Source organism: Gadus morhua, chromosome 4 (assembly GCF_902167405.1).
Source record: "Gadus morhua chromosome 4, gadMor3.0, whole genome shotgun sequence".
In the NCBI taxonomy this organism is placed as follows: domain Eukaryota; kingdom Metazoa; phylum Chordata; class Actinopteri; order Gadiformes; family Gadidae; genus Gadus; species Gadus morhua.
In genome coordinates this window covers 16,610,536-16,625,374 of record NC_044051.1, presented here as the reverse complement: position 1 = coordinate 16,625,374, position 14,839 = coordinate 16,610,536, and the positions used below count along the sequence as shown (strand labels likewise).

The 14,839-nt window shown below is 42.2% G+C and overlaps 1 protein-coding gene across 2 annotated transcripts; it reads left to right on the top strand.

Moving 5' to 3' along the window:
* Positions 1-27: 27 nt before the first annotated feature.
* Positions 28-8,659, top strand: nt5c2l1 (5'-nucleotidase, cytosolic II, like 1). 2 transcript variants are annotated; one of them, XR_003976420.1, is made up of 18 exons: positions 28-332; positions 1,487-1,560; positions 1,844-1,961; positions 2,652-2,747; positions 3,353-3,444; positions 4,487-4,544; positions 4,649-4,742; positions 4,863-4,916; positions 5,045-5,128; positions 5,251-5,286; positions 5,382-5,489; positions 5,956-6,022; positions 6,443-6,613; positions 6,923-6,974; positions 7,074-7,134; positions 7,734-7,828; positions 8,162-8,254; positions 8,430-8,659. XR_003976420.1 is itself a non-coding variant. In XM_030353535.1 (18 exons), exons 1-18 carry the CDS (start codon positions 79-81, stop codon positions 8,466-8,468), a joined length of 1,728 nt encoding a protein of 575 aa, XP_030209395.1. In that variant the 5' UTR covers positions 29-78; the 3' UTR covers positions 8,469-8,659. The 2 variants fall into 2 exon arrangements, 1 of the variants encoding a protein (XP_030209395.1); XM_030353535.1 differs by having other exon boundaries at positions 29-332; positions 7,734-7,910.
* The last annotated feature ends 6,180 nt before the right edge of the window (positions 8,660-14,839 follow it).

Below are 14,839 nucleotides of genomic sequence, written 5' to 3'. Positions count from 1 at the left end.
GCGCCTCTGATAACATAATCTGGGGGTTGAAGTGAGGCGATGAGCGTTCTTCAGAGCAAATGTAGATGAGAGTTTCACATGGGGTGTAACCCCGTGCGTGTGTCGTCAGGGAACCACCAGCAAAACGAAACGACGTCGATTATAAAAGTGCCAAACGTCAAAGTCGCGAATGCCTGGCCACACTGGAGGGGCGATTGCAGACGACAGATGGAACTTTTCAACTCCGAAACTGTGGGAGGAATCCCGCGGCTGCTGGAAGAGAGTTCAGAGCTGGACAGCGATCCGCAAATCATCCCACATGGCACTAAACCAAACAGAGCCCTACATCAAACGTAAGCCACGCACGGTGTAATGCATGAATCAGGCTATAGAGACCTGCATGAGATCGTCCTTTTATTTATTTATAGGCCTATATGCATCCACGATGAATACAATGAAACCGAAATGTGGGATTTCATGTACCCAAATGCCTCTGGCAAATGGTAATAGCTAAACTGCACACAACCGTGTTGATAAGACTCCAAAGCTAATGAAACATCTATTGAGTGTGTACCTGTTGAACATGAACTCTATCTCTTGTTGCCTTGATAGATGATTGCCATTGATGTGTTGAGCAAGATGTCAACTCAACAAGAGACTGTGTGAATTATTCAGAGAAACCAAATCCACAGGGCTAGGAATGTGTCACGAGGCTACTGCAGGGTATGGGTCTACCTTTGCAGACCTCCCTCCATGGGCGTCCAATCTAAACCCTTCCAAGTCCCAAACCTAGAATTGATAAAAGAAAAGTAACTGAAATATCCTAGCGAGCTAGTGATTAATAAGGAGGATAGACGATTCTGAATTTCGATTTTTAGACTCCTACTAACAAGTAGACATGGACTATTACTAACTAGTAGACTAGGACTGTGACTCACTAATAGACTAGGACTATTACTCACTAGTAGACTAGGACTATAACTAACTAGTAGACTAGGAATATGGCACACTAGTAGACTAGGACTAACACTCACTGGTAGACTAGGACTATTACTCACTAGTAGACTAGGAATATTACTTACTAGTAGACTAGGAATATGGCTCACTAGTAGACTAGGACTATTACTCACTGGTAGACTAGGACTATTACTCACTAGTAGACTTGACTATTACAAACTAGTAGATTAGGACTATTACCCAATCACCAGTAGACTAGGACTATTATTAACTAGTAGACTAGGACCTATAGCTCTTAAGTGGAGATAGTATATTTTATATAGTATCAAACAATACGGTCTGAATAGAGTTAAGGAGGTCTTAAGCGTTGAACCTTAAGTGCAATGCCCGCCCACTTGGGTTCAGTGTCACCACTATAACAAAATGTCTGTAGATCATAAGATGCATGTTTGCAATGAGGGAAACCCTTTTGTTTTAGAATGCATAATATGTCAGGGGACATGAGATCATAGTTTCAGAGTTGGCATGTGTGCTCCTTGTTTGTTTCCAGGGTGTTTGTCAACAGAAATCTGAAGCTGGAGAGCATAAAGTGTTTTGGCTTCGACATGGATTACACCTTGGCAAGTACGTCTGCTCCCCTACGTACGTCTGAAAACACGCAACCCTTTCCAAGTTTATCTTACCTGTGATGCTTTCCTCTGTCTGTCTGTCTGTCTGTCTGTCTGTCTGTCTGTCTGTCTGTCTGTCTGTCTGTCTGTCTGTCTGTCTGTCTGTCTGTCTGTCTGTGTGTGTGTGTGTGTGTGCCTGTGGGGGTCTGTATTTTTGTGTATATATTTGTGTATGTGTACATGTGTGCGTTTGTGTTTGTGTGTGTTTCGTGTGTGTGCGCGTGTGTGTGTGTGTGCAGTGTATAAATCTCCTGACTTCGAGAGTATGGGCTTTGAGCTGATCAGGGACAGATTGGTGTCCGTCGGCTATCCTCACGAACTCGTGCGCTACAAGTATGACCCCAGCTTCCCAACGCGGTGAGTTCAGCCCTTCCATGTCCGTGCTACTCAAGGCCTTTAAGCGCTTCCTGCGTCCGGACGGTTTTGTGGGTGGTGACCAATCAGTGTATTATTGGTCCTGGGCTGAAAAAAACTCCAGAGGTTGGTCACAGGGTGGATTTTCATGCCCACAGTGTAAAATAGGAAAGAGGCCTAAGCCAACCTGCTCCTTAATGACTTGAATATAAGTCTCTGTGGGAAAAAAAAGTGTCTGCTTGAATGAATAAATAACCGTCAAGTGCCTATCAAATTAGACATTTATGGTGCACTCATTTCCACCCAATCTTCTGTTATGAAATTGTAGCACTTATCCCTTCCATATGCCACCTAGGAGGCTTTGACGGGCACTGCTGACAACGAGACAGGTTGAGGATGTGAAAAAACTGTTTTAACGTACAGTTCTCAGATCTCGTTGGAATCTTGCAGAGCAGGTTTTTCATGCTGCCATGTCCTGGATCTCCCGAGTTTGAGTGGTGACTCCTGGTTTAACCAGTGCAGGCTTGTCTAATGCACTACAGGTGTTCAGCCTCACCCAGCCCCAGAGTCTAATCAATCTGACACGGGCCATGTGAGGCTGCTCAAACCAGACATCAACCACACACACTGCACAGACAGCTGCCTCATTTCAATATGAGCTCGTCAACCAATTGTCTTCGTTCTGTCTCATAGTGGTCTAGTGTTTGACACCAACTACGGAAACCTGCTCAAAGTAGATTCAAACGGAAACGTTCTGCTCTGCAGTCACGGCTTTAACTTCCTTCCCAGGTAAGTTCCCCCAGGTCACCCAGCGCTGTACTTTGTGCCATTAAAATGTCAACTAGACCTCCCTTATTTTCATTCGTGGCCTGTAGGGCAGCCGGCTCCCCTGCTAACGCCCTATCAGTTCAGTTTCAATAAGCAGAGGACAGATGTGTTGCATCCCAGCTTATCCGCAGGGGGTAACCCTTTTAAGGGGCTGACGTTGTTCACAGGTTCACGGCATGTACACGGTAGGGACGCAAAGTCTGGAGACTGAGCCTTTCATGTTCCAACCGTCCGTGTCCTGAATTCTTTGTTGTTTGGCTGCACTTCATGTAACTACATGAACAATTTCATGTTTTCTTCATGTATTTTTTTCTCAAAGACACCAAACAATAGACAAAGACAAGGGAGACAAAAGGGATCGGGCCTGAACTGTCCCAGATATTAAAATAATAAGATCTTTAAGCTGTACGCACACGCTTATGTTTGTTATTGGCTAAGTGCCATTAAATAGTTTAATTAAAATAAAATGTAAATGTAAAAGGAAGGATTATCCCATTCTTCTTTATACAATCCACTCGATCCACTTGACGGGTATTTTGCTGATTGTGTTCATGTTTGTGTCCCAGAGAGGCCATTAAGGACTACTACCCTAACGAGTTCATTCAGAGAGGCAACATCGATCGCTTCTATACCCTTAACACTCTCTTCAATCTCTCAGGTAAACACCTGCACCCCTTCGGCCATTTAAGAAGATCTGTGAAAAACAATCAATCTTTGGAATGGAACTTATAATGTAGCTATTGTTTGGGCTCATCTCCACAATTAAAGCTGCAATCAGCAATTTTGCCGATCAACTGTTTTGATTAAATTGTGTTTTGATTGAGTTGAGCTCATTGTTCTCGTACATTAGCTTCAATAGCAATGGCCCCTATAAACAAATACATGAGAACCATGAGACTAAATCAAAACACAATTTATCAAAACAGAGGATCGGCCAAACTGCTGATTGCAGCTTTAACTGAATTAATTATAACAAATCTAGAGAATGACTTTCAATATGTTAATAGATTTTTTATTGGGATTTCTTCCCAAAAATTCTGTTGTCCCCCCAACCCCCCTTAAAGGTTGGGTATGGAATTCTCATTTTTGGCCATTTTGGCAAAATTACTTGAAATCCTTATCATAACCCACTTACAACCACTGAGTTAGAAGTACTGACATGAAAATTAAACAAGTCAATCATCTGTGGAACGGGCAGGGCTCGTAAAACTCCAGCCAATGATTTCCAGACCCACCGAGTGGCATTGGACAGTAAGTACGTCAATCAAACGGTCGTACTGCACTCCCCCTCCCCCGCTCCCCGCGCGTGACCCCTTCGTGCACGTACTCAAAGCTCGTGACCCAGAGCAAGCTTCTGTTTGTTGTTATCCTGCGGAAGCTACTGGAGCTAGCTAACTAGCTAATGGCTCGCTCTCGCTTATCTGTTTTCGCTTGTGCATGATTGCGCGTCCATGTACTTGGAATGGGTGGAGTCAGAGTCAGCGTTGAAGGAGAGGGGGTAGGACCATTTGAGTTGTGTGATTTCAAAATCTGCTGGTGTTTCGCAAATCTCATACCCAACCTTTAAGAAAATTACTCTGAACGTCATCTAGCGATAACTGTAGCTACAATTCAAGCCCCTAGGCTGCTAGAGGGAAAATGTACATAGTGCAGCTTTAATGAAAGTAACTCACTATCACATTTCTACATTGATGCTACAGAGACGTATCTCTATGCTTGCCTGGTAGGATTCTTCACCCGAGCAAAGAGATACACAAAGTGAGTATGTACCTTATTTTATACTCTTTACATCCATATTCATATTAATTAAAGTAGTAGTTTATCAAACATAACAATAACATATGTTGGAAAATATGCTTCAGCCAACTAACGGGTTTCCAGCACGGAGACCTCTTCATGTCCTTCAGAACTATATTTCATGATGTGAGAGATGCCATGGACCATATTCATGAAACGGTATGAAATCAAATCATTTGCTTCTTGAAATCAGAAACTTTCTGATTTATTTTGCATTTATTTTATCAAAACCTGCATGTAATACGGTTTATGTTTTAATGTTTGTTTGTGTTCACGCAGGGCATTCTGAAGGAGAGGACCCTGAAGAATCTGGATAAATTTGTTATTAAAGATGTAAGTTTAAGATAAACATAGCTATAGGTGTTTGATACTTTTCCACGTAGATGTGAGGTGCTTGTAGATTCTAGATTACATTTTTGTATAATATAAATTGGCTTTCCGACTCGGTTCCCTTCTTACAGCCAAGAATTCCAATACTTTTGTCGAGAATAAGGGAGGTAGCCAAAGTATTTCTGGCCACCAATAGTGACTATGGATACACTGAGGTAGGTTCCCAAAAGTATCTACATAAATCCCCAAATCTCTCAAATTCGATTTATTAAATACAGAGATTAACATTTTAAGCTGGCTCACATTTTCCACATATTTTCTCATTTCTTTCCCCAAGGCCATGATGAAATACTTGCTGGAAAATGACACAAAGGTAAAAGTGAAAAGTGTTCTGCAAAGTAGGCTAACTTTCATCGGCATGCTTTCGAAGAGCTACCCTGAATCTCATGTGGACAATCTTCCTTCCAGCCTGGTAGGCCCCAAAAAAACTGGCGTTCGTTCTTCGACCTCATCGTGGTGGATACGAGGAAGCCCCTGTTCTTCGCAGAGGGCACCTTGCTGAGACAAGTGAACACGGTATGGAGGTTTCACTCTGCTGCTGTTGGAGACGTAAGCTGAGGTTGGAGATACGTAAAGAAGGAGCCACAACAGGCTTTGATTACCACTACCGAAGAACATTCTGTTATAACGGGCCCCACTGGAGTAGTTTATACCGCTTGTACTGCACTTACCATCAAATGATTACAAATGGGTTACTTTAATCTAAAGCCTTATTGTTGTTATCGGCTTAATCAGCTGAAATTAGAATATTCTTCCATGGTGCTTTGAGCAGCTTGTTTTTGCGTTTTCAAGGAAACATCTGGTGGATTGTTCCATTTGACTTTAGTTGATGTTTGATTTCAAGCGCATTGTTTCAAAACTGTTAAAAGGCAAGAGTCCTATTATTAAAAAAGAATGCACACTTTGGAACGTTGTTGACCAATTAGCATCAGGTACTAAGAAACTGTGTCATGCAAACTCTTATCTCTGTTCTGGTCCTCAGGACAATGGGATGCTCCATATTGGGACTTACACTGGGGACCTTCAACATGGATCTGTGTACTCCGGAGGTTTGTGTGTGTGTGTGTGTGTGTGTGTGTGTGTGTGTGTGTGTGTGTGTGTGTGTGTGTGTGTGTGTGTGTGTGTGTGTGTGTCTGTGTGTGTGTGTGTGTGTGTGTGTATGTGTATGTCTGTGTGTCTGTCTGTGAGTGTGTGTGTTTGTGTCTGTGTGTGTGTGTGTGTGTGTGTGTGTGTGTGTGTGTGTGTCCATGTATAATAAGCAAAATAAATAAATAATGGGAACTTTACAGACCAAAATGATGTCATACATCTGCAGCCAAGTCTTACTTTGATTATCTACCGAGAGAATAAATCAAGCAAATAATTATGCATTCACTGGACTGTAGGGAATTGTCATCAAATTACAAATTAAATCAACTAAGAATAGTGCATTCTATCCTAATCCCCTACGTGTGTTCACCTGCACACAGGCTCATCGGACATCATCATTGACCTGCTGGACATGAAGGGCGAGGACATCCTCTATGTGGGAGACCACATCTTCGGGGACATCCTGAAGTCTAAGAAACGTCAGGGCTGGAAGACCTTCCTGGTGGTCCCCGAGCTCATTGACGAGCTGAAGGTGTGGAAGGACAAGAGAGGTGAGACAGAACCACCCCTTTGTCATCCTCATGCTCATCATCATCACACCTTGGATGCTTTATCTGACGTGAGATTGATTGGTTCTGTATAACCGTCTGTCGCTTTTTGTTTGCTGTCTGTCTGCCTGCCTGTTTGTCGATTTGTCTGTCTGTCTGTGCCTGCTTGTCTGTTGTTTTGCATGTATGTTTGTGTGTCTGACTGATGGGTCTATCTGAATGTCTGTCCATCCGTCGGACCTGTCTGTCTTTCTGTCTGTCTGTCAATCTCTCTGTCTGTCCGTCTGTCCGTCGGCCCGTCTTTTCCTCCAGATCTGTTTGAAGAGCTGAAGCATCTAGACATCTACCTGGCGGAGCTCTATAAGTGAGTCCATGAGGATCTGTCTGACCTGTTCAGTGGATCTTGAAATAACTCACATGGGTCACACACGTCTCTCTGTGGGATTTCCATTTTATTTTTCAGGCATCTGGACAGCGGCAGCACAGAACGCCCGGACATCAGCTTCATTCAGACCCGGGTGAAGGTATGTTTGAACAGATATTCTCATAGTGCGTGTCACTCACCTAGAGCTGATGGATGGCACTGCCATTTCTAACACAAAATACACTTAAACAAAAGCCCTTAAATCGTACCTATTGCACCGTTAATACTTCTTGGCAGATATCTGAGTTAACCATCTGAAAACAATCTCAGGAGTAAATGTTAAGCAAGGATGTGGATTCAGTGATCCTTTGAGAAACAATTCCAGCTAGACAGCCTGAAACATGCAGTTTCTTGCAAGCTGTTATCTTCCTACTCCAAACTCCTAATTATATACTTACCTCAAAGGCATTTAATCGGATACCAGAAACACAACTAAGCCTCCTTTTGAAAACAGAAGGTTTGCTTGTTTGAAGTGTGATTACTATGCACTAAATAGCACCACAGCTATTTACTTCTTGCTTATCTAGAGCATCTTACATTAAGTTGAAATAGCATTAAGGAGCAGGTAGGGTAGGTAGACAGGTAGATCAGGTAGGCTTGCGGCTACAGCATGCCCTCAGGTAGGCCTCGGACATCGGCGATCAAACCCGGTTCAGCCACTCGTTTCCTCCCCCTTGGTTTCCTACCGTCCTATCGCAGGTGGTGACCCACAAGATGGACTCGTCCTACAGGCAGATGGGAAGCCTGCTGCGCAGCGGCTGCAGACAGACTCTGTTTGCCAATCAGCTGATGCGGTACGCAGACCTGTACTCCTCCAGCTGCATGAACCTGCTACACTACCCCTTCAGCTACCTGTTCATGGCCCCGCCCGTCCTGGTCAGTGCCCCCTCCCTAGCGCCCCTGTTTGGTTCTTCATCTTCATTCAGCAGCATTTTTTTTTTTTAAATGAGATGTTTTCTGTCTTCAAAGGTTCTGGGCACATTGTGCCTTTTGGTTAACAGATTGGGTTTACAATCCAGATTCTAAAACCATTTTTTTAACACTGGATTTTTCCTCGTGTCAACACAGCCCTGATAGATTCACACGATCAATACAAAAGTACACAATGCATTGATGGATTCTTTCAGATGCCGCATGAGTGTTTAGTGAAGCCCCAGGGTGACTCCCCTGCAGTACAGATCGCCCTCACCAACTACATCCGCAAGAGCTGCTCCGACAAGGTGAGACCAACCCAGAGCCCCTCTTCTGGTTCCTGGGTCCCAGTTGGTTTATTAATGTGTGAGAAAGACTCTGAATTCACTATGAATCCATAATCCTTTGGATTAAAGTGTCCATTTAAGTACCAATAATTAATAGTTCAACATTTATTAACTTATTTTCTTCTGCTCTCTTAAGACCAGCGAGCAGAGCAGAACAGAAGGCTCCGAGGAGTGAGGTGAACTTGCTGTATTCGCTATTTAAAGTTAACTTATTGTGCCACCTGCTGGATACATATTCATATGTATATCATGTTTACACTATTTATACCGTGTGGAATGTAATATATATATATATGTGTGTGTGTGTGTGTGTATGCGTGTGTGTGTATACATACATTACATTGTGTGTATTTATTACATATATATATATATATATATATATATATATATATATATATATATATATATATATATACATATATATATTCCAAAGGAGATCGATTCCATGGCTTTTCAACATGTATTTACATATGATTAGTATTGTATTGTTCTTTTTGCTGGGTGATTTAATAATGTATTTCAATAAAAATGTCATATTGACCTCTAAGCCAACAACACATGGAATCCCATTGTACTATTTTTTTTCTTTTAAAGCATTTTTTAATTTGTATTCAATCAGTTTGATTTTGTCTTTCTTTTGGTTGTAATTATTATTCCCGTAATTTATCCTTTGTCCTACATTGCTGTTATAACCGTGTTATTCTGTTCTCGATTCACCTGCATTCGAGACATAAGTGTGTGTCTGGAGTCGCCAGGCGAGGACGGTCTCCATGGAAACCTAACGTAATGATGTCATGTAGGACACGTAACAATGTTGTTAGAATATAAACACACCCACACACACACACACACACACACACACACACACACACACACACACACACACACACACACACACACACACACACACACACACACACACACACACACACACACACACACACACACACACACAATGATTCTCTCAAATTATCTCAGAATACAAACAGAATATTTGGGCTGGGAGTGGAATTCTCTAACCAAAAGATTATAGATCCGTTTGAACGTGGTATGGCTTGGTTGGCTGATCCGATTTACATTGCTTCACCCCTGCATCTACCAAGGTGGTAGATGCACCCTGGTCGGTGGTAGGCCCTATGACAGGTTGAAGCGTCTATGGAGATACGCAGCTAATCCTTTAATGAGCGCTATACATTAAGGCTTATGTGTTATATATCCTGACCACTAGGGGGCACTGTTCAACCATGCAGGAGTATAAGTCATGTTTCCCCATAAGGGCTGGAACATTGTGACGTCTTATTGCAATGATCGCCTCCATTTTTGAAGTATAGGATCATAAGAATGATAAAAAAAAATCATTCATAGAAATTATATAAATCATTATTAGGATTAATGGTAATAAAAGTGTTTTGGTCATTGTTATGTAATTAATCCTGAAATTATTTGTCCTGATATTAATATTTGACATTTTTGTATTCGAAACTGCCAAAGTTTTTACCTTGCGTGATGAGTCAAGGAGGACGAGATTAGTAGCCTACTCTCAAAATGGCGGAGTGTCGCCAACAGAAAACCAATGATGCATAGTAGCCTACTATATCTTATTTTATGTATAAGACTTATTCATTTGACGGTGAAAGCAGTGAAAACGGTTGCCATCAAAGTCCATTACAGTAAACAGTAAAGAAAAAACAGAAAACTGAAGTGCCCTAAGTGGACTGGTAATTTGATATATTAAGAATAAAACGACATGCTCCACGATGTTCATACTGAAATGCCTTGTAGCCGCTATGCTGAGTAGCACCAAGTAGACGTCATCGTGGCACAAAACCGAAGGTCGCTGCAATAATTCTCAACAAACACACACACAACCCGACAAACACACACTGTAGCCTATCTCTTTTTATCTCCTTCTCTTGTAAATTGCGCACCTTGTTTCTCTATACTGAGAACCTGTCGCACAGGACAGAACAGGTAACTCGGTGTGGGGCCAGGGGTGTCCGCTGTAGGCTATCATGGATGCATTGATGTTCATGTAAAGGCCTACAGCTTGTTCCCAGTCTCGTCCGCAGAACGTTGCGCCACCCAAGAAACGTCGTTGGATAAACGGACTAATTCGACGTTCACCGGTTCCTGCATCACACCTCGGATATGGATCATTACAATCACGGGTGGGGAGGGTTCATTAAGTTGGGACGTGTTCTCTCACTGGAAATATTGGTTTGTGTGCTACAGATGCGTCAAGAATAGTTCCGTTTTTTTTTTCACACTATAAAAGTTCACTCTAAGTAACGTAACAACCATCCACCAATACCACTTGTTTTATTATTGGAAAGATATACTAAGATAAAAGCAACTTAATCTTACAAATCTGAGACTAATGAAGAAAAGCTGTGTTTTGCATTTGAACAGAGTTAATGGCGATGAGGCTGTATTTAGTTGTAATTAGGTTACGATTTCTATGCATTTTTTAGATTCATATCTTCATATTTATATGATTATTATATTTCCTACCAAACAGGAAATTTGTATTAAGTTTTTGTAACTTTCAAGAAAACCACAGTGAGGCAATTTAATAAAACATACAAACTCTTTATTGAAAAATCGAGTTTCAGGGAGTATACAGAATACTTCCATGCAAATATTGAAACATTCGATTTGAACAAATAACCACCAGTTCATTTAGCTGAACAGAACACACAACTTCAAGCCTTAACCCACACAATATCCCCTCCTCCAAAAAAAAACCCCTCAACCATGAATGTAAGGCCAATCTGTGTGTTATACGTGGACCTGCTGGAATGTACGTTCTGCATATTTCCTGAAGGCTGGTTCTCATTACCTCATGAGCTCATTTTCTGCAGCTTAGTGTAAAGTGATGCTCTTTTTTAAATTCTTCCAGAAGTGCTATACTAGATATGTTGCTGTAACTCGTAGCTCTTCCCCCGTCAGATGTCTGCCCCCCCTCCCCTCCCCTCCCCCAATTCCTCACATTCCAGGATTTCCCAGAAAGCATTGCAAGCAAGCCTAAACAAGTCACGTTCTTCTCTCTGGGAGAATTTCACACAGTCAAGTGGCTTTTGAGTTAGCTTAGCGACACCATGTTGTCTGCCACGGACATGGGGATCAAACACACGACTTTCTGTGAGTCACCTCTCACCATTCTAAGCTTCCTGGTGGATGCGCTTCAGAGACACCATATGCACACCCGAATAAGAGTACTCAAAACCAAATGTTAAAACACATCATCTGTGACACAACTGTTGCCAAAAATGTGTTAGCTCTTTTCTTTTTATATATTACTTTTTGACAAAGCATGCATTATCTAGACATTTTATTAACCCGATACAACGTCAACGATAAACTGTAGCTTCCTACTATAGTAAACCAGACAGTGTGTTTGTGTGTGTGAGTGTGAGAGAGAGAGAGAGTGTGAGAGAGAGAGAGACAGAGAGAGAGAGAGAGAGAGAGAGAGAGAGAGAGAGAGAGAGAGAGAGAGAGAGAGAGAGAGAGAAGAGGCGAAAAGAGGAGACGAGAGATTCAAAGAGAGACTGTGTGTGTGTGTGTGTGTGTGTGTGTGTGTGTGTGTATGTGTGTGTGTGTGTGTGTGTGTGGTGGGGGGCTGCTCCCTACATTCCTACCAAGGGCCCCTCCCCCGACGGCCACCATGAGGATGCTAACACATCTTTCACTCTTTACTCTTCTACTGTCTCTCTACTATTACAGACAATGTTCACACACAACGCAAATAACAATAAGACGACAGAGAATTTAAGGCAACCGAAAATATTAATATGGAGTCAAATTCTGACTGAGTATTATAATTACACTAACCGATTGTTGCCTTGATTTTCGTATACTTTGTTCTACATTTTACTGTTGGTTTGCCTGCCGTGCCTGACGTGTTACACATAAACAGTACATATTGTTACGACATATGACTTCTACTTAATTTGTTTAACGAAATTTATAAACAAAAGTCCTTCTCTGGCCCAAACCGTTTCCGTGGTGTTATACAGGGGGTGGGTTTGAGTGCTGAGGCTAAATGCTATGACAATACTATTGCACTGCTAGAATAGATGGTACAGTAGTGCAACATTGTCAAAGCACCTGACCTCAGCATGTGTCAGCACACGGCCATGCAGCCATTCTCCATGGCCCATGCTAAAATCACATTTACATAAGCTACGCTCTACACGCACACACACACTCACACACACAGAAGCACACGTGCACATGCTTGCACACACACATTCCAATGAGGGGACAATCATGAAATGTTTAAACGTATTAAAAAAAATAGGAATGAGTATGTTTCTTAGTGGTTGTCTTTTGCTTTACCATAAAAAATGTCTGCTTTGCGAAATGGCTGAAGTAAAACATATATGTTTACAGGGTTTGAAGTCCTGTCAATCATTATTCAAATTCAGACATTTTTGCCAATGAGAGCAACGTTTTAAACCAGCTGCTTTTAACCTAGAGATCAGTTACCTTTTGCAATAAGAAGAGAGAGAGAGCGAGAGAGAGCGAGAGAGAGCGAGAGAGAGAGAGAGAGAGAGAGAGAGAGAGAGAGAGAGAGAGAGAGAGAGAGAGAGAGAGAGAGAGAGAGAGAGAGAAGAGAAGAATATCACACATTAAAAGCACACAGTTGTATATACATTTAAACAATAAAATCCTTCCAGGTCTTGGCCCTATGTGTGTGCTGCCTGATGCAAGTGTATGTGTGTGCAGCAGGAAGTAAGAGAGGTGTTTGTGTATGTGTGTCTCAGTTTCATCAGCCAATGCCCTTTTAATATTGCACTACTCATCTCAACGTCCAGTAGTGCAAGAGGAAAAGGGCAGAGGACGACAACATGACGACTCCCTTAGCTTCTCCTGCACCCCTTCTGTCCTCACTACGTCTCGTGTCAGCGCTACGTTAGCTTATGGTGATGCTGGGTCAAATTACAAGGCAATTAAAAGCTCCAATGAACAGTGTGCTTTGATTTTGAAATATGAAAAATAACGGAGGATGCATCCAAAACGTCGTAGTCAAATCTAGGTCCGTGACGTGTAGGTCCCTGCTTATCTATACTCGAGTAATTATTTTTTTCTAGTTGGAGAGATCTATATTTATATAATTTTACAGAAGGAAAATAATTATAATTTAAGCATAAGAGTTCAATCGAGTTTTAGCAAATTAAAACTTTGTAGCCTACACAGTTGACTGGTATCGTGGCTGTTAACCTGCATCCGAAACAAATCCACCGTAACGGCTGACAGATCCACGACTTCAACATCCATGACTTCCACATTTAACAGGCTTACTAAGGTTCCTTTACAAATTAATCTCACAAGTTATTTCGATCCACTTAGCAATTTGGAGGCAAGTTGTGATCACCCAAAGAGAACAGGATATCGTATAGGAGCCTATAGAGGAGGAAATGGGCGGATCAAAATGGGGGATATTTTCCAAACGTTTTACAGCCTATAGGGCAGTTAGGCCAAGACAAAACACGCATTATGGCTTATTAAAAATGAGAATCGGGTATTAACTCATTCTTAACACAGCGTGTGAACAAATCAAATGAAAGAGCCTACGGTGCATTAAATAAAAAACTTAAAACAATATATGCATTCCAATTCAAGTGCCATTACTTCATTAAACCTTGCATAGACAGACCAAGGCTTTTCCAACTTTGCGTTATAACACATCAATAATGCATCGGAAATATCCTACAAGCATCTCAGGATAATGTAGACATTACCGAGCATGGTCGAAACGGTTGCTCGGAACAGAGTGGTCTCTGTAGCGTCCTCTCGATCTGGAGCCTTTACGTTTTCTCCGCCATATCACAAATCTATAGGTTAGGCCTGGAAGCCTCCGCACGTCTGAGGCGCTCCTCCGCGAGACGTCCGCGGCCGAGTAGCGACGACTTGTTAGATCGCACGAGAGGAGAAACATCAAATAAAATAGCTGCCGTGCATTCAACTCGCGAGATTACAATTAGGCGATGTAAACGCCACGCGAAGATTTGCACGGCGTTCTGTCGAACGTTTCGTTAAATCGTTTTAAGTTTAACGGTAAAAACGTGCAAATGCGCATCGCACACGTTTGAGGCAAGACCATTTCGGTTGTTTTTTCCTATTAAGTCGAATAATAATTAAAACTTCGTCGTCGAACTTACGAATGCAACTCCGAGTGGCCCCCCGAAAGCATGAATAGTAACCTCGCCAAGGGAGGGACAATTTGTTACAGGCGGAGAAAAAAAAGAGAAGAAGGAAAAGTTACACATAAAACACGAAAACAAATCCTCTCCACAAACCACACACAACGGTCCGCTGGTTCTGAATTCACGCCTTCGTCTTCCCCAGGAGGGGAACGTTTACAATCATTTCTGCAGAGCTGGAAGATAAAATCGCCAATCTTCATGCACAACCTCACGGCCTTCTAGATCCGGACTCCATCTTTGACTACTTGACATTCAGAGGCTGCTGGAGCACATTCCTGGTTTGCATGCCTCCCGCTGATTGGCCTCTTCCTGCGCTAGTCTTTGCTATATGATAAGC